We start from the raw sequence: 19,346 nt of genomic DNA, 5'->3' as shown, positions 1-19,346 counted from the left end.
ACCTTTTGATTGCTAGTTGGCTTTTTATTTTTTTCCCTATATAACTTTCAGATCTTTAACGCATGTGAATATAAATACATTTCAATTTTTTGGAGACTAATGTTATGATAGGCTAAGGTTAGCAAGGCAGGGGCCTGTTAGGAGGGGAAAAAAATCCCCAAACTTCTGGCATACATATTCATCTTGGTCAGGTTTGTACACCCAAAAAGCTTGCTAGCTTTTGTCAATCTCAGCTTATCTAATAAAAGGTATTGCCTCACCTTACAACCTTTTCGCTGCTGAAGCTATGCTCTGTGTGCCCCTGAACATGCGCTTCTCTGTCACACCATTCTGTAGTTACTGACTTTCATTTGGGAATGTACTTGAATTTTAGTATTATCCGTGAATATCCAATTGCTGGACCCCAGTGGCCTGGAGGTATTTTGGCAGATGAGATGGGTCTTGGAAAAACAGTAGAAGTGTTGGCTCTTATTCTGACTCATACCCGACCAGACATTAAACAAGATGATCTGACATTACCTGAGGTAAGAAAACTGGGATAAGATTTAGTACAAAGAAAATACTTTTCAGAATTAATGTAAATGCGCTTCCTCGCTTGAGTTTATTGCTTTCTGTTTTATAGAAGTCCAGATTTAAAGCTGGATTAAAGTACAGTGAAAGTTTTTGCTTTGTAGGATGTGATAGTTGCTCGCATAAATAGTGGAATGGTTTGCATGAGAAGCAATTGATAGTTTGCTATTGTTGAAGGGTGTTAGCAGGCAACTGTGCTGTTAATAGGCTGCTGGTAGTTTACACGCACTCCAGGAGTGTATAAATATGTAGTTTAGTCTACGATGTTGGAAATAATTCTCCCCTTCACTTCATTGTATTGGTGAGTATCAGACATTGATTAGACATATGTTCTGTGCTAAAATAGGAACAATTTAAACTTGGTGAATAAAGATTTCTGCATGCCCTCTATTTCATATAATAAATGGGCTTATTTAGCAGCAGTTTGCCATCTTTTCATGTTCCTCATCATGCATCCTGTGAAAACTTAGCATGCTCATTAAAGCCAAAAATTCTCTCTGAAGGGAGAGAACCTTTATCCTTAAGTAAACTCTTACCACTTCTGTGGGTTCCATCTTTTTGAATTCATGGCAGCCAGTTTCATTGTACATCTCTTCATAATGGTCTGCCTGCTTGTAATTGTATCGGTTAAAAAGACCTGATTCTCAAAGAGAAGAAGATTCTTCTTAAATGTATCAGAGTGTCAGCACTGAATGTGAAGAGGGGAGTATTAGCACTAAAGCATCTGAACATCAACTGGCAACAATAGCTAGAGACCATAGCCTTTGGAGAGCTGGAGTTACAAAACTGTTTCATGGTGTGAGTAGCTGGGACAGACATCTTAGCTAATATTTTGGGACCTTTATGAACAGAATTATATGACATTGCCTGTGGGGTTAAAAGGCACTATTCCACTCCTCCAGAAGGCCCCTTGTCATCTGTGTTTTTCTTGTCTTCAAATATAAAATGTCTTTGTATGATGTGCTGAAAAAAAAAAACAAACCAGAAGTGCTTTATTCCAGCTGAGACTTTCTGGATGACTCCTGGCTTGTGTAAGCCAGTGTCAGAGTTACTCCAGGTGTTTTGGCTCACTGTAGAGTTCAAACAGTGTCTGGAGTTTCATTGCAGTTATGGTTAAGAATTCTGCAAAGCAACCAATTGGACAGGGCAGAGTGAAGTGTCAATGAATACAGCTATAAAACAGTTAATCATAGAAATATTGGCACTGCATTTGTTCCAGCTTTGGGATTCCTTTTTTTATATCCCGGTTCTTGAGTATACATCTTGAATAAAATGACTAATAATAGAGTAAATTTTGGGGAGGCAATCCCTAAAAAGAGAAACTTACTTGTAATACAACTAGGGCTTTTCAATCTATATTGCTTACCTCCTTTTGTTTTTCTAGCTATATATTAAATATGTATTTTCCTCCCTGCATCAGTAACCTAGATCACTTACAGCTATAGATTCCTTCACCTTAATTCTGAGGTAGTGGAGGACCCAAGCAGCTTGCAGGGCTGCTCTTTCTGTTATCAGTGTAGGGTGCTGAACACCATTTGCCAAGAAACTGAACTGAATGGGGTATTACTCTGTACGCTGGAAGTGAGCTATCTGAGCAAATTAGTGAGATTAGAGCACCCATCTATAGCAGCTCGTGCTTATTTTCAGATGTGAAAAGATTAATGAAGTTCAGAATTACTGTGAAGAGACATGCGCTAATAACTATTAAATGTTGTCTGCATTAGGGTAAGCTCGTGAACTTCTTTGTTCCACCTCAACCTTTAGAAGGAAATACAAAGAAAAAAACAAGGGAAATAGAGCTTAAATTGAAGGAAAAAATACAATATCCCAGTAAGTATTTCTGATGACTTTTTTTGCTTTTGCTTTTGGCATAAGTCTTATATTGGCCACTATGAATTCAATGCTACTCTTTACTTTGGTGGAATGAAATTATTCTTTTGCTGAGCACTGTGATGTAGGATTGCATGCTACAAACAAGTGATCCACACTTAAAGTTGCCAGCTCAGATCTCTGTGCGACAGAGCTCCATGTAACTAAAGGTCCTTGTAAGAGAGTTTATACATTTAACTGAAATACACTTTTTATAAGCTTCAGTAAGAAAACTGAGTAACTTATTTCTGTTGCTACTCAATATTGTCTTAGAATCACTGAAAAATAGCAATTTGTAAGGCTACCTCAAGTAAAGCATTGTCAAAACTGCTGCCTGTCTTTTTGGTTTGCGTTTTTTAGATGAACACAGTGTTAAGAGTTCCCTTAATATGCGTTCCCTGAGGTAACTTTCATTTTATCTGAGATGTAAGTTTTTTTGCTTTGATCCTACACATAGGCTTACGAGTGATGATATTAGCAGCTGTTAAGGAAATGAATGTGAAGAAAGGAGCATCCATTATTGCAATATTCAAGTACATCAGTGCTATATATAGGTATGACATACAGAGAAATAGACGGCTTCTCAAAAGAACTCTAGAAAAACTAATTGCAGAACAAGTAGTAGAGCAAGTCAAAGGACATGGTCTGGCTGGGTCTTTCAAGCTGGGAAAGAATTACAAGGAACAGAAGAGGCGAGAAAGAACCAAGGAGCAGGTAAAACATGCTGCCATAGTTACTTCAAAGAATGCTGTAAGGGCAGATCTTAGTTCTACCAGTTGCATGCACCTCTCAGCAGTGTTGTCTCTGCACTAGTTCAGTGACGCTGGCTTATTGATAAAAATTAAGAAAACTGCAGTGTTTGCTTTGACATTCATGAACAAAGAAGCAGAAATCATAAGTAGATCAAATTTGGGGCTAAAATATTAACTACATCTGTCATAAATCTTTTAAAATAGTGCTGGGGGGCTGGCAGATATATTGTTCTTACTGTGAAGTTGTCATTTTTAAATACTGATACGCATTAACCAAATCCTCAAACTGGAAATTGATACAAAATCTTAAACACACCAAGACATAGATATTATACATTCAAAAAAAAAAAAAAAGGTGAGGAGAAAGTCTGACATTCTTGGTTAATTTTACTTTGTAGATAGCAAGGACTTCAGAAAACATTCAGAAGAAGCAGTTGATGAATGCTAAAACTCAAACCAAAGAATCAAGAAATAGCGATGTCACTTCTGAAAATGTCCTTAAAACCCCTTTACGGGTGGATATCACCATGGAAGAACATGATTATTGTACAACTACCAAAACTAACTGGAAATCTGAAGCTGATCATGAGAACTCTGTAAAAGAGAATAATGTTCAGCAGGAAGCTGTGGTCCCAAAGTCTCCTGATCTGCATGGCAGCCTCCTTGTCTCCAGGGACATGAGCAGTCATCCGGATTTTGATGTTTCTAAAACTACAGCTGATGTCCAGCAGGAAGTCCCAAAGGACCAGTCCTCACATTCCCAAGAACATGCCAGCAGTAGTGTACAACATACCAGTTCTGTATTTCCGTTTAATACCTCTGAATATCGTTTTGAATGCATCTGTGGTGAGCTTGGATTGGCTGACTATAAAGCTCGTGTGCAGTGCCTGAAATGTTACTTATGGCAGCATGCAGAATGTGTAAACTACAAAGAGGAGAACCTGAAGATCAAACCCTTCTACTGTCCCCATTGTCTTGTGGCAATGAAACCAGTTTCCACAGGAGCAACTCTAATAATTTCTCCGAGTTCTATTTGTCATCAGTGGGTAGATGAGATCAACAGGCATGTAAGATCATCTTCTCTTCGAGTTCTGGTAAGATTATATAGCTTTGTATTCTGGAGAGTTATTTTGTCAAGGCTCGGGGCTTCCTGTCTGACACTCAGTATCATGTAAAGTTCAGAAGTTTCTTTGTCCTCTGTGTCAGAATCCTACATTTCTTGCTATTAGACCTATACTTTGGCACCACATGGTGTATTTGTGTCCTAGAAAGACTGTCTGCATTTAGTTCTTTTTTTTCCTTATTAGTTGGTCACTGGGAGATGATACAGGGGGCTAGATATCTTTATCAAATGGAAGCAAATTTTGAGCAATTGCAATAACAAAGTGATTTCTGAGAGGGAAGGCTGTTTGTGGTGGGGGTTTTTTTCTGAAAGATTACCATGGAACTTAGAAAGGCCTAACTATAGGTGTTTTGGCAGTGTCAAGTCTCACTGTACATTTGCACCCAAGCAGCTCTCTGACAGTTACTTCTCATTTCATTTTAGATAAAAACAAATGTTTCAGTGGGTAAAGATTGTACTCTTGAATTTCTGGTTCTTGGGCTTTACAAAAGAAGTCTTGGGCCTTGGTGTTTACTGAGAATGACACCTTTACAGCTTGAGCATTGTCTCTATAACATCTGCCATATTTATTAGAATGTTGCTTATCTGGAGACATTGTATTGTCCTTTTACTTAATTTCTAATAGCTCTATCACTAAAATAAACCTAATTATACATACAGTAACTATGGCTATGCAGGATTTTTTTGAATATAGTTATCACAGTATTCAAGGGTAGTCGTTGTCTTTTATTTATGATTTAGTCAAGTTTTGTCCTTCATATTTTTAGTAGGCAAGAACCTTTGTAATGATAAAGTGCTTTGAGAGCCCTTATGTTTTGAATAAAATAACAGTAGTAGTAGATTGATAAAGAGAGGAAGCTTTGTATTCAGGGTTATAGCTGATACCTTCCGCTATCCTACATAGATGCCCAATGCATAAATGAATTCTAGGCCTCCAGTAAGCCATTTGTGTGAGCAGTCTAATTAGCTTTAGTGCAGCAATTAACAAATGTGTAAAACTTGCACAGCTTTCGTAGGACCCAGTCCAAGTTTTATACCAGCTTTGATGAAAACTGTCAGAAATAGATTTACATGGTAACAGTAAAGTAGCTTAAATACTGAATGTCAGTACTTTAAGCTGTGTGACACCTTCCATTCTAAGACACTGTTTTCATTTTCTTTTAACTGCCAACTGTAAGTCATCCAGACTTGCTTTCAGTGTTGCTTCAAAATGAAAATTTGTTGGTTTTTTTTGTAAAGTTAAAAAAAATAGTGCAGATGTTTCAAAAAACCAGTTTTGCATATTAACAAGTTTTTTTGCCTGTGAAGGGTGTTTTTTATTCTTCCAACTGCTTACAACACATGGGAAATTCTAATGGTTTTATGTAATAGAACAAGAAATTAAAATTTATCAGTAGGTCTTGCTTTGTGGCAGGTTGTCTTTTCCTGCTGCTGTGAAAACAACCAAAACTTGGCCAAGTTATAAACCTCCGTAAAATCTGTTCATAAATACTTGGAAGAGATCATTAATCTTCGACAGCTATTTTTTCTTCTTAACAGTTGCTTCAGTGAGCATGCTCTTTTTTCTCCCCCCACCCCCTGCCCCGTCTCCCTCTTCAGTTCATGTGAATTGACCTGGTTGCACATGCTCTGGTGTCACACTCAGGCTGAACAGAAATTTTCTGCAAGTGTTTCTTTCAGTTGACAGAAGCACTGTTGCCATATGCACAAATGTAGAGGAAGATTATTACTGGAAGGAAAAGTACAGTGACAGTGAAATCATGTGCTGATCATCAAGGGGTAAAGAGGGGGGAAAATCAACTAAGGTTGATAGTCACCTTAATTTTGGTAATTTTAACTATTAGTTGTGTGAGTTAAGAGAACATTAAAGTTTGTGACACTGAGGGACTGGAGAGACGGTGTGATTTTCTTAAATGGTAAAAGTGTTTGTAGGTAGTTGCAGATAAGAATGGACCATCTTGATTAGTGTTTATGTAATAAATCATGAACTCACAGAATGAGAGAGCACTAGAAAGATGCTAGCTATTTGAAGATGAGACTAGAATATAGATTCTTTCTAAATAAGATAGGGATATTCCTGTATCTGTCAGAAGAAGGCCTTATCTATTTTAACTTTGTGATTAATGTTAATAGATAGGTGGAAAGAAGTAGCTGATGATAAAATTCTTAAAAAAAGCAATGGATGCCTGTAATTTTGAAGTAGGTTCCTGAAGTAAATTGAGAGCAAGAGAAAAAGTCCATATGAGAAGGAAAAAACAGTGATTGATATATAGCTCTGGTAATAATTGCTTTTAGCAGCTAATAAACCTGGAGATTAGAAAACACTCCTATTTTAAAAATATATTTTGATTTTGTGCTATACCATACATTATTTGAAATTGCAACATGTCTCAGTATTGTAAATATATTGGGACTCATAGTATGTACTGTATTTTCTTTAGATATGGAATGCTACCATGGGGAAACATATAGTAAAATGTTTGGTTTAACTTGTTAATTTTTTTATTTAAACTGCTGTATGCTTAGAATGACAAGGGAGATAAGAAAAATACTTCTGATATTAGAAGAAATGGCAATATGAAAGGTTTATAATAATATTCTGTTGGTGCACAGGGGTTGTTTCTTCCAAGGTATTCTTTCTATTTCATGAGTCTCTGTAGAAGTCCTTTTTGTAGATAAAACATTACCCAGAGTATAATTTCTGGTTTTTAAGTATTTCGCCATACTTCTGTCTTTGCCTAATCATCCATGAAGTTCTTGGGGACGTGGGGAGAAAGGTAACACATCTACGGTCAAGGAGAGGACAGGACATGTAACACTGACTTACATAATGTTGCTCCGTACAACATTACAGAATGGTTAATCTTGCATACAGCTGTTGCAACAAATAAGTGTTGCAGCAAATACTGAAGTCCTCTGTTCTTCAAAGGAGAAAAAAAATGTTTTGCAAAGATATAAGTACTTATACATAAGAATTTTGCATCAGTGTCTGTATTGCATTTATTATCTGTGTTACTTGTATGGATTTCCCACCATGCTACTATGTGAATACAGGTTTTATGAATGGTTTCATATTATATGAGGAACACTTCTGAAAGCATGCATGTATTAAGCTGTGCTGGTATTTCTGCATTTTTATTAAAGCATCTCCTACCTTCATTCTTTGCTGTTGTGCTATTGAATACAAATCTATGTAGGTATATCAAGGTGTGAAGAAGCATGGATTTTTGCAGCCACACATGTTGGCAGAGCAGGAGGTGGTTATCACCACATATGATGTTCTCCGCACTGAACTGAACTATGTAGATATACCCCACAGTAACAGCGAAGATGGGCGCCGTTTCAGGAACCAGAAGCGATACATGGCCATCCCAAGCCCCTTAGTAGCAGTGGAGTGGTGGAGGATCTGCCTTGATGAAGCACAAATGGTTGAATGCACTACTGCAAAGGTATGACATTCCCAGTCATGCATTTATTTAACTTGAAAAGGTTTTGACAAGCTCACTGTAAATAATACAGTAGACTTCCCTCTCCCCTCTTAACATTCAGTGCACTCAGGTAATTTGTCCTTGTAGCTTGTTCTTTAGAAGTGAATTTTCTGTTGGAGATATTTACTATTAAATGGTTCTCTTGTTGGAATTTTGACAGACTATGAAGTATATCTAGCTCAAAAAATACTTAACGTGATCTATACCGACAGTTTAAAGAACTAGGTCATCATGTCGTATATGGTGTTTGATAGTTTCAAACAAGACACTAGCCTGTTCAGTGACATGGTTCAGAGGCATAGGTACGTCCTTTGGGTCTGCAAGCTAACATAGTCAGCAGTATGTCTGCAGACTCTAGGGCTGCAGTCTGCAGAGGGAGATTATTTTAATTAGTATTCGTCCAGTCTTTTTGCCCGAGACAGGAAGACAAAAACACTACTTATATAAAGGCTTATAGACTTTAATTTTTTATTTTTATTTTTTTTTACGTACAGTTTCTTTTGCTAACTGTTTGCCTTTTGTGAGCCCTTAATTGCACTTGACTGCTTGGAACTGGGTATGGCTTTTATCAGCTTTCAGTTACCTTCAAAAAAGCTCAATAACTTTATACACATTTTTATAATAGATGGTACCAATGCTGCTTATAGCTCTGCTAATCTTACATACTGAAAAGATGTTCAGACTTCTTAAAAATAAGGTCCATGTGTTTTCAGGCTATGTTCCACACTATCTTTGGTTTTCCTTTCATACCATTAGTTCTGTCTTCTTTTGCTAGGCTGCTGAAATGGCTCTCCGTTTAAGTGGAATCAATCGCTGGTGTGTCAGTGGCACTCCTGTGCAGCGAGGATTAGAAGGTGAGATTTTATGTAGTGGTGTCATCTGTGAGTTTTCCTTGTGCTAGTAGTGGTTTGAAGTAGTTAAACTGTCTGCTAGTTTTGATCTGAATTCATTAGGTACTCTGACTTGGTAAGCCACAACCTTTAACCATGTAATAAAGCCATCAATGAATGTATCAACATAGCAATTGCAGAGCTGAAATCTTTTTATCTCCCCGAGTTAGACAAATACTTTGGGGAGAAGCTGTATGTCAAACAGCTGACTCAAGTCTGTTCTTCAGTTTTCACTTAGCAGAGTGGGTAAATATTAACTTCTTTCTGTTGCAGCTAAAGTCTGCTCTGATTACAGAATCCTTCTAACTGTCAAATGCAGCAAGCAAAGCTGTATTTGCTTTTTGCATAGCCCTGTATGAACTACTGTGGGCATCAACTGCCATGAATATAAATTCTAAAAATTGTACTAAAGCTTAATGAAATTGTATTAAGTCCTTATGTAAGGACTTAACGAATTGAGATGTGTGGAGTAGGGAGCTGTATGTTGGCAGGTGTCATTTATCTTGTCTTTTTTGTGAGGTACTTGGTTTCTGTGGACAGGCTTCAAAGATAGAAAAAAGAAAGGGAACTGACTAATTTTATCTCCCTGTGTTCTTTGATTGGTTTAGGAATGTGCTACACATTGAGGCAATGAGTTTGAAAGTGGATAAATCAGTGTGAGCATTTGTGTGTATTTGTGAACTATTGTTCAGACACCAAACTATTATAAAATTCAATATTGTAGATTAATTCATTATGGAATTGTAGATTAAATTTATAAATACACATAATAGTTGTAAGAATACATAATAAAGCAAATGCTATAGAAGGAAGTGATTGATTTGACTGTCATGATTAACCTATTCAAGTCCTTATGTGTGGTAGTGTTGATTTAATACATATCTGAAATGTGATATTGTCCATAATACATGTTGGCCATGTGCTCAGACTATACTGAGGCAGCCCCCATCATATAGGGGATGAAAACTGCTGACTATTTTGGATCTGTGCTACCACTGCTGTAATAAAGTAGGATAGGAGCTTTGGGTAAACAGTTACTTCCTGCACAGAAATGATTCACAGGATTTTTCTTCCTCTGGTTTATGATGAATTTGGTGAATGTCTTGTGGCTCTCAGCTGAATACCAAAATTACCATAAAGCTAACAGAATAAAGAATGCAGCCACCAGATCTTTAAGAACTATTTATAAGATATCTATAAGAACCATCATATATTTCTATTTCTGCATTGTCCACATGCAGCATTAAACGTGCTTCTGTATTTTTCCAGTAAGATTTAGATACAAGCTTAAAGTCAGTATGTCCTTATATTTCATCCCCCAAAATGATGGGTTTCTGAATTGCACAGAATTAGCAAGCTATATTCTCTCAATTAGTAAGAAAACAATAAAAGTGTGTTCTGTTGATTTCTTCTGCCTTAGTAGAAAAGTGGAAGTCTTCTGAATTGCGGCCCCTTTTAGGATGGTGGGCAACAGACAGTTGGTGCACAGCAGGCTGTGAAGTAATGATACTGTGCAATATTGTTCTAGAAAAACCTGGCAAACCCAGTTAACCATATGCAATCATGTAATTTCTGCCTCTCACCCCTGCTCTGAATAGGTTTCAATTCATTGCTCTGTTCTGCTAAACTTGAAATTAGGAAAGTGTCTCACAAACAGTTGTATTTCAGCAAGTTCTATGACAGTGAAAAAGTAGCTAAAGGAGAGAACCTCCACCTTCCCCCAGCTAGTCCTCTGCCTTTAAATTAGCTGTTTTGGTGAGGGAATGACTGGAAAACAAGTGGAAAAGATAATGGCCAGAATGTAGTTGTTTTATGCCTGGTAACCTTTCTATGAAAGTTAATTTTTTTGGAGGCATATTGTGAAGTATTAAAATACAAACATTGTACTAAACCACTTTCTTTTCTTGACAGATCTGTATGGATTAGTCCTTTTTCTTGGAGTTGATCCTTACTGGGTCAAACATTGGTGGGACCAACTTTTATATCGACCTTACTGTAGGAAAAATCCCCGGCCTCTCTACAGTCTAATTGCCAGGATAATGTGGAGATCAGCAAAGAAGGATGTGATTGACCAAGTAAATAAGAGTTTGGGGTTTTAAAATTCCTGAACAACATTTATCAATAGCTTTATTTGAAAATTACCTTTTTTTTTTTAATTGCAGATTCAAATCCCCCCTCAGACAGAAAATGTACACTGGCTTCACTTTTCTCCTGTGGAGAGACACTTCTATCATCGCCAGCATGAGGTGTGCTGCCAGGATGCATTGGCAAAACTCAGGAAGATTTCAGACTGGACTCTTAAGCTTAGTAGCCTAGATAGAAGGACTGTGACTTCTATTCTGTACCCTTTGCTGCGGCTGAGGCAGGCCTGCTGTCATCCACAAGCTGTTCGGGGAGAGTTTTTGCCATTACAGAAAAGGTGAATTTCTGTCATTTCCTAAATGGCTTGCTTTATCCAAAGCAAAACTCTTAATTGTCCCTAATGGTGCAAGATCTTGTACAGTTCTCAAACAAGCCTAATTTTAAGCTTCGTTAGTTAAATGTGCAACTATGTCACACCAAGTTATCTGACCTCAGAAGCTGAATAGGATGCAGTAGGTTATTTAGTGTAATTCTTGTGTTAAAGAACATAGTACTGAGAGGCAGATGTCTGTGCAGTAACACTTTAACCTTACGATGCGGATGGATACTAGGGTGTTGCAGGTGACAGACTGAGTGTGAAACAAACCAGGTTCTTGTCAGTTTTAAATAAGCCCACTGGTTTTCTTCTGTCTCTTACAAAACTCATGTTCATAAATGAGAACAATGAACAAAATGAATAAACAGAATGGAGTAATTCTTTAATTCAAAGAAAACATTGTTAATGTGAGGTTGCAGATTTTGTAAATGTAGATCCAAACCTGAAAGCTGTTCAAATGCTTTTTTTTTTTCCCCTTTTTTTTTTTCCATGCTTTCAAGATCATCTTCCTCACAAGTGCCCTGCAAATACCAGTTTGGTCTCAGCCTTTGTTAGACCAAAAGCATGTTGCTACCACTCTGTGAAATGTAGCTGCTACTTTTTCAGTCAGAGGGGGGCTGTGGAAGAACAGGGTATTTCCATTCCAGGCTCTCAGACCACTGTCTATGTTGTTTCTTTTTTAAGCTACAGGTAGGGAAGAACTTGAACTTTTAACACATCAGTTCTGTTCAGTCTCTTTCTATCCTTTTATGAAGTTTTGTGTCCTACTCCTTCCCCTTTCTCATGCAGGCTGCCACCTATGGTGCCTAAGCAGCTGTAGCTGACTGCACCCACTTCAGCAGGGACTAATAGTAGGCACTGTGATGTTGCACTTTCTGTCTAACAGTCTGCTAGTGTGGAAGCAAGGACTCAAACATGGGAGAGATCAATATTTCGACCAGCCCATACAAGATTATTTGCATTAAAATGAGCCAGTGGAGTAAAAGTGAAACTTGTAAACTGAGCTGAGTATGCTGGGGACAGCTTAGTACTGTGTTGATTTTGGTGGAATGGTTGCAGAGTGACAGCTGTATAGTAACTGTGGTGGAAAAACTAGCAATGAAAATTAAATCTTTCTTAAAATCATATATATGTACAAAGAAAAGTTGTTTCACACTACTATTTACATATCTTTTTTGTGAACCAAGCTTGACTGCAGTAGTGGACATTTCCAGAACAGAGAGAAGATTTGGCTCCTGGCTTTGGTTATATGTAGGAGAACAATGAAGAAATTCAGTGCTAGGAACTTTGATGAATAAGAGAAATTTACTGAAACAAGAAAGTTGATGCTGGAGCATATGGATAAGAAAAGCTGGCGTGAAACAAGAAAACTGGTGTGAAACAAGAAAGCTGAGTTTGCAGCATATTCTATGATAGATGACTTTTTCCCCCACCTGTGTAGTGAAGGCAGTAAATGAGAACATCTACTCAGCAAAAATGTAACCCTCGAAAGGGAGTTTTCTAGGTTCCTCTAGTTAAACTGAGTAAAAAACCCCTCCTTTTTGTCTTAATTGGTAGTCTCGGGCTATGTATCAAATTGCATACTTTATATGTACATCCTTTTGCTTTTATAATTTTTCTTGAAACTGCTGATGGTTTTGAAAATGAAAGGTAAGTAGTAGTGGTAGAAGTATCAGAGCATCAGCAGCAGGTGCTATGTGTATTTGCCAATACCTCTGCAGAATTCAGCTAATTATAAATAGTGATTATATTGATTTAAAGCCTGCTGTAGTGTAACACTGTAGTGTAAACTCAAGGAACAGTTTCTGCAAATGGAAGTGTGTGTCAAGGAGGGTAAAATAAAGGCCTACTCAAGGATACCCTTCCAGCATACCTTGGGCCCAGACTGCTCAAGAGTTATGTCACCTCTTACTCTACTCCACAGCACTAAATACCAAATAGTAAATGCTTCTCCTGAAGATGAATGAGGCTGAGGAGCAGAGTTTTGGGGAGTGGAGTAGTGTCTGGTCTCACAGCAGCAGTTGGTCATAGAAGCAGACTCAGGTCAGCTGTTGTAGACTGTTGTTGCAGTTTACTCTCCGGTCTCTTCACATCAGTCTTCCTCCTGCCTGGATTCTTTGTCCCTTAGCCTTACTCCAAGCTCTTTCATGCTTCTTTCTTTCTATTTCTCATGTCTGTTCTTGCTTCTCCCTCTTACATCTTCATTTCCTGTATTTTTATAAGCTGATTCTCTTCTGACTAAATTCCTTTCATGAATTACAGATGCTATAACCAAATGTATAAAAGGAAGTTTAAAATGATACTTGCTAATCTTCACTGTTCTCTTTTCACACATTTTCCTCTTTGCCTTGACACCTCATGTTTTGCATGTTTAGATTGGTAGCAGGGGGGAGAAATGTAGTCTCTCAGCTGTTTTCATTTGAACAGCTTCTAGCAAAATGAGTTCTATTTTTGCTTGTTTCCAGTTCACTGCTGTTACAGAAAGAGCAAAGTATTTTGCCATGTGAAGCATTATTTTACCTAGTTCTAATTTTCCTCTCGGTTCTTACTTATTTCTATTTTTAGGAGATGTCAGCCTCTTGACCTACTCAAGTTAGGATAAAGCTCTAGCTGGAAGAAAAGCTGACAACTAGGGTGTTTTTTAATACGTAAATAAATCTCGAATAAACATTTGCACAGTATGTTGGATGCATGTAACAATCTTTCATGCTACCCAGAATGACAGTTTTACTTCTCTAGTATTGTGGTTTTGTTTCAAATTTGAGCCATTTGGTTTCCATTTCAGCACCATGACCATGGAGGAGCTGTTAACATCTCTGCAGAAGAAATGTCGAACAGAGTGTGAGGAAGCTCACCGACAGTTGGTGTGTGCTCTTAATGGCTTAGCTGGTATCCATATCATTAAAGGTAAGGCTGGATGACTGTAGCATATTCTTTACTCCCTTTAGTAGGCTAATTATGGTTTAGCTGATACCATGTAAAAACAGTGATTTCTTGAATTCGGGGAAAAAGACATAGTGAAATCCTGGGCAACTAGAGAGGCTTGTAACTGTAACAAAAACCAACATGCATTCTAGATGAGGGAGAAAAGAATAGGTGTAGTTCGTGCATTGTTGAGATGTCTCTAAGTATTTCTGGCTCTTTTTTTTTTTCATATTCTTTCTTGATTCTACCATCTATGTGTACTGGGAGGATAAAAGAAGTCATACTTGTGTAATTGTACTTAACCTGCTTTTGTTTCATCAGTAGTGCTTTCTGGGCTTCCTTTGTGCCCCCTGCCATGCAAACTGCTGTGCTGACTATGGAATCTCTTTGCTGCTGCCTGCTATAGAGCTCTGTCAATGTAGATTTTGTCTGAATTAGGAGGAAGAAAAGCTTCAAATGGGAAAGAAAAATAATTATATTAATCTTGAATGTCCGACTAAACAAAATAGATTAAAATTACCTGGTCGTGAATGTGAAAAAAATGCCTCTTTGCCAAGTAATAAGTCTTCTAAAGTTGACAAACTGCTTGAATTTTTCCAGCTCATGCTAAAGTCCTTTCTTTGAAGAGGAGAACAAGCAAACTGCCTGTTTTGTTACTTGCCTTACAGAAAGACTACATTCAGATTCTATAGTCTGTAGTTAGTAGGTTTGAAATACTTTGTTACGATTGCAGGATGGAGATCAAGTTTTTCAGATAGAATTAAGTGCCTAAAAAGATTGCTGTGCAGATTAAATACTTCCAAAATACACTAGTAGCAAAAATTAAGTCTGGCCTTTTTTGAAAAGCAGATTGATGAAAATTGCATCTGGTGAGAAACAAAAGCAGGACCAAGGCAGAGTTCTAGTCTGTAACTTCCCCCACTCCCCAGCATTACTGTTACACTCAGTCGTCTTTATCAGCAAGGAGGAAGTGCACCTTATATATAAGTAAAGCCATGAATTTATTGTTAGTATAATTGAAATCTTACAGGTCTAATTGTTATTAATCCAGATCTAATTGTTACAAGTGAAAAAAGAATAGTAACCACTTTACTTGTTTCTACTGCTTGTCCTGCTTTTATGCTCGCCTTTCTACTGCCCTTCTGGATCCTGAGGTCACTGTTTTCATACTGGTGGTGGCAGTGCTATGGCCAGTTGTCACCACCTGGACTTCTTTGTCAGGAGGAATAAGATGTTTGTGTTGATGGTTTCTTCTTTCTCACTCAAGGATCTGATTAGGGTAATGTTTACATTTGCTAGCCCACTTTTTACACCTTTCTCTTTCTTCATTGGTCTGCAGCGCCATGTTAACACCAAATTTAGTGTACATGATGCCTTTTATGAATGTTACATACTATTTCTTTGTTCTCTTTGCCCCTAAAACCAGTTTTGTCCAGCTGTAGGTCTGCATTTCTTTGACTGTGGGTGAGTTGTTTATAGCCATGGCTTCCTTTTTCACTGCCAAACCTGTGCACCATCTCTTAGCATCCCATGGCTGTACTCCTACACTGCATCCTATATCTGTACTTTTCAAGGCCTCTGCTATTGTTACTAGGCCTGTATTTCTCCACAATACATCATTGTGTTAGTTGTAAATATCTCATTCTACATGGAATAACTGCTTGTTTCTGCTATCTATATAAAGCTGTGATTGTACCACACAAAGATAAACAAAAGCTTAAAAAAAATAAAAATTAGCCATAGATACCTAGTGAATCAGAGAAATTGCTGTCACGGCTAAGCCAAGTAAAAGGTCCAGGCAGGTCAAGAAAAATTCAAAGGAGGCCTGACAAGCCTTAAGCTTGAGGCCTTGCAAATTCAGCACATAGCTTTCAGCCTGTTACTAGTAATGGCAATAGTATATTGCAGGACTACACCTTACAACTGGCAACTGTTTCAATGTAAGAAGCAACAAATCTTGTTGAAATAGGGTTGTTATACTTCCAGGTATGTAGGAAGATGATTTTTGTTTTACTCTGTTATCTGTCTTCATACATTTCATGTCCTGGTACTTCTTCATGTTTTAGGAGTCTTCTAAGACTATTACTGGCTAAATAAATTTCCATCAGTTGAGAAAAAAAAAAATTTTTTTTCTGCTTTTCCATATGCAACTTCAATTTTGTATTTCTTTTTTAATTTATATAATCTATTTTCTGAGAAGTGATTGTAACGTTAGCAGCTTACATCAGTAGTTATACTCCCTGCATGTATTTAATAATTTCTGAAGTATGACACAACTTTCATTGGAACACTCACTGGAAGAGTGAATAATGTATTTGCAGTGCAAACTTAGCAATGCATCACTGCAGTGAGTTGTAGATTTATTTATTTTTTTAGTGCAACATGTGAGATTCTTTGAACTTGGGCAACTGTGAATACATTATTTTAAGATCAAGAAGTCTACAGATCTTGCAGTCACAAGATATTTAATTTGGAAACTGCTTTAGTCTTTGTAAAATATAATACTCTGTCTTTTACCAGTTTGGGGTTTTGGGGGGGGGGGGGCAGAATGAATAGGGTAGATTTGCTTGAAAACAAGCAGATACAGCCTCTCTGAAAACATCTTAGTATGTTACAAGTGATGGCCAGTCATGGCTGCTTGTATATTTAAAAAGCAACACAATATGTGTATGTTTTTATTACTCTTTTTTAATTCAGGAGAATATGCATTGGCTGCAGAGCTGTACAGAGAAGTGTTGCGGTCATCTGAAGAGCACAAAGAAAAGCTCAAAACAGATTCCTTGCAAGTGAGTGAGCATTCAAATATAGAGACGTAGTTAAGAACTGGAATACTTTAGATTTAATTTAACAGGTCAGTCTTTTCTTCCTCCCAGTGGTGTGCTGAATGACTTTTTCAGCTGTTGTCATTATCACAATCTCTACATAGGAATCTGTCCAGTGACCTTCATGTTTCTTTTTTTTTTCTTTAAAAGCTACTGTATTTATAAAAACTTTTGCTTGTGAGTCTTCATATTATCCCAGAAGCAGTGTATGATCTCCACCTGCTGTTCTGCAATAAACTTAACAAGCTCAATTCCTAGACTTCTGTATATGACTGTGACTGTTCACATTAATAGTACTATATTGCATCCTGTGAATACAGGATGCTGGGTTTGCATTGAGAATGATATTAACGTGCCAAATGATAGAGAATAATAAAATTGATGCACTGCAGATGATGTTCTCTGAAAGGGCATCAAAACATGGAAAAGAATCAAATTGAATTTTGTCTTCAGGCAATATTATATTAAAAATATGAATATATTTTCCTGGTAAAAAAGCAATGGTTCTCTAAGTAACATTGGTATTTCTTGAAGAAATATTACAGTTCTAAATTAACCAAAATTCTCTTAAGTATAAGATGATATTTAAAATGTTAATGATGGATAAATTAGAAGTGATCAGTTGTCTATTTCTTTACTTTGCTTGCTTCACTAAGTAAGTTATTGTTTGATTATCTTGCATGTGGTCATCTGATGGCTCCGTTGCGCTTCTTTGATCCTTCCTTCTCTTTTGTGAATTCCCAGAGGCATTTTTCACTTAGCATAGCCGTACCAGCATAAACTTAAGCTACTCATAACAAGGTTGTTAATTAAGCTGTTTCACTGGATTATGCAATCCAATAAAGCTTTTTTTTTTTGAAGTGTACAATGCCTAATATTGCCTTTGTGTAATAAAACTCAACTTCTGTTGGATACTTCCCAGTTGTGTAGGTTTAGCTCTTTAAGATAATGGCAAACTGCTGCTGGCCAGTGCTCGTCAGTGGCTGAGATAGTAATAGGGCAAGGTGAAGTGAATCCAAGAGGTGAGAAGGGCACAAGTTCATGATAGTGGAGGTAATTAGTAGGAGTTCGTGGGACATATGCAGGCAGCATAATATTAGGGGTCTTGTTTGGGATAAATAGGGTGAACCTAGGGAAGAGGAATAGAGTTGCCTTATATTAACAATCGTGTTTATTTTCCCTGAAAATAAACAAAAAGGTCATGCTTTATTCAGTCATCTTTTATTTCAGAAAAGTGAAAAATATGAAAAATGATTGAAGCTCTTGGGAGCTGGTTTTTTCCTTATAGTTTGTTTTGCTTTAGATAAACTAAGTGAATTGTCTCCTTATAATATTCTGAAATATTTTTACTAAAGAATGTGCTCTGGGGTAATTTGTTTTCCATAATAGTCAAGGGCTGTTTTAATTAGCAGGGTGAGTATGGGACAGAGTCTGACGACTTGGTATCAAGCTTGCCTGCTGATTTGCTTTTGAGGTGTTGAAGAAGGTCTTTTTAATGTTTCATTTCCTACCCCAGTAAAATGAGGAAAAGAATGTTTATTTTCTTTATAAGATGCTTCCAGATTAACAGAGAAAAAGATACCACTAGTTTTAAACGAATACTGATTTCTTGCTGTAAGCTTTCATTGCTGTTTAAGCTTTTCCTGTCACAGATGATGTAATGTATGTTTTCATGATTGCTGTTGACTTTGTGCATATTTAGAGACTTCATTCTACACACAATTTGATGGAATTGTTGTCGGCAAAGCACCCAGGAATTCCCCCGACTTTGCGTGATAGCCGACTTGCAGAAGAGGTAAACATTGTTCACTTTTATATAAATACATTTTGAAAAGCACCTTTTTATTTTTTATCCTTCAATATTTTCTCTAAAGAAATATCACTAAATAGCTTTCAAGTTAACGACGTACATTTCCTTTCAGGTTAGTAAAATCAAGAGTTGTTTAGTGTGTGAGACGAGAGCAGAAACATCCGGTAAAATGCTGCTGTTCTGAATGCTTGGTGATCTCTTATGTTGTGAGTGTGTTTTATGGAAGTTTTAATAATTTTTATCTCTAAAATGTGATTTCCCCACCCCCACAATGTTCTTGTGGAAATAACTTACATAGATGTTACTGATAAAGAATGCATCATCCTGAATTCTTTTGAGTCCTTTATTTCCTCACATTTTCTTCAGCTTTTCTCATTTTAACTGCAGATAGCCTTCTCTAGGTGAAGTTTATCTTTCTTGCATAGGTGTCCTCCATTCCAAAATGCTTCTCCATCTCCTAGTAAATATAAGCTACTACCATCTAATGCATCTTCTCAATTGCACCTTGAAGCTGTTTTTCTACCTCTCTTTTTGATACTGTGTATGGTACTGATATCTTCTTTGAAAACTTCTTGAGAAGGTCCTGATTTGCAGTGTTCTTCAGAGCCTAAAGTTTGCCAGTGGCATCTGTGCACACTC

The 19,346-nt window shown here is 37.1% G+C and overlaps 1 protein-coding gene across 3 annotated transcripts in view; it reads left to right on the top strand.

The window, feature by feature from the left end:
• SHPRH (SNF2 histone linker PHD RING helicase) overlaps positions 1 to 19,346 on the top strand; it is a 56,020-nt gene that overhangs the window by 9,901 nt on the left and 26,773 nt on the right. For all 3 annotated transcript variants that reach the window (XR_005932939.1, XM_030022288.2, XM_041125153.1), the window contains 11 exons: positions 374 to 524; positions 2,295 to 2,400; positions 2,897 to 3,153; positions 3,590 to 4,285; positions 7,512 to 7,763; positions 8,578 to 8,656; positions 10,604 to 10,767; positions 10,855 to 11,111; positions 13,936 to 14,057; positions 16,773 to 16,861; positions 18,600 to 18,692. Coding sequence is in view for 2 of the 3 variants with exons in the window: in XM_030022288.2 (XP_029878148.1) it covers positions 374 to 524; positions 2,295 to 2,400; positions 2,897 to 3,153; positions 3,590 to 4,285; positions 7,512 to 7,763; positions 8,578 to 8,656; positions 10,604 to 10,767; positions 10,855 to 11,111; positions 13,936 to 14,057; positions 16,773 to 16,861; positions 18,600 to 18,692 (2,266 nt within the window). In the remaining variant the exon portion in view is untranslated. The remainder of the gene's footprint in view (positions 1 to 373; positions 525 to 2,294; positions 2,401 to 2,896; positions 3,154 to 3,589; positions 4,286 to 7,511; positions 7,764 to 8,577; positions 8,657 to 10,603; positions 10,768 to 10,854; positions 11,112 to 13,935; positions 14,058 to 16,772; positions 16,862 to 18,599; positions 18,693 to 19,346) is intronic.

This window comes from Aquila chrysaetos, chromosome 8, assembly GCF_900496995.4.
Source record: "Aquila chrysaetos chrysaetos chromosome 8, bAquChr1.4, whole genome shotgun sequence".
Lineage (NCBI taxonomy): Eukaryota > Metazoa > Chordata > Aves > Accipitriformes > Accipitridae > Aquila > Aquila chrysaetos.
The sequence above is the reverse complement of the archived record's forward strand: the minus strand, read 5'-3'. Positions and strand labels throughout refer to the sequence as shown.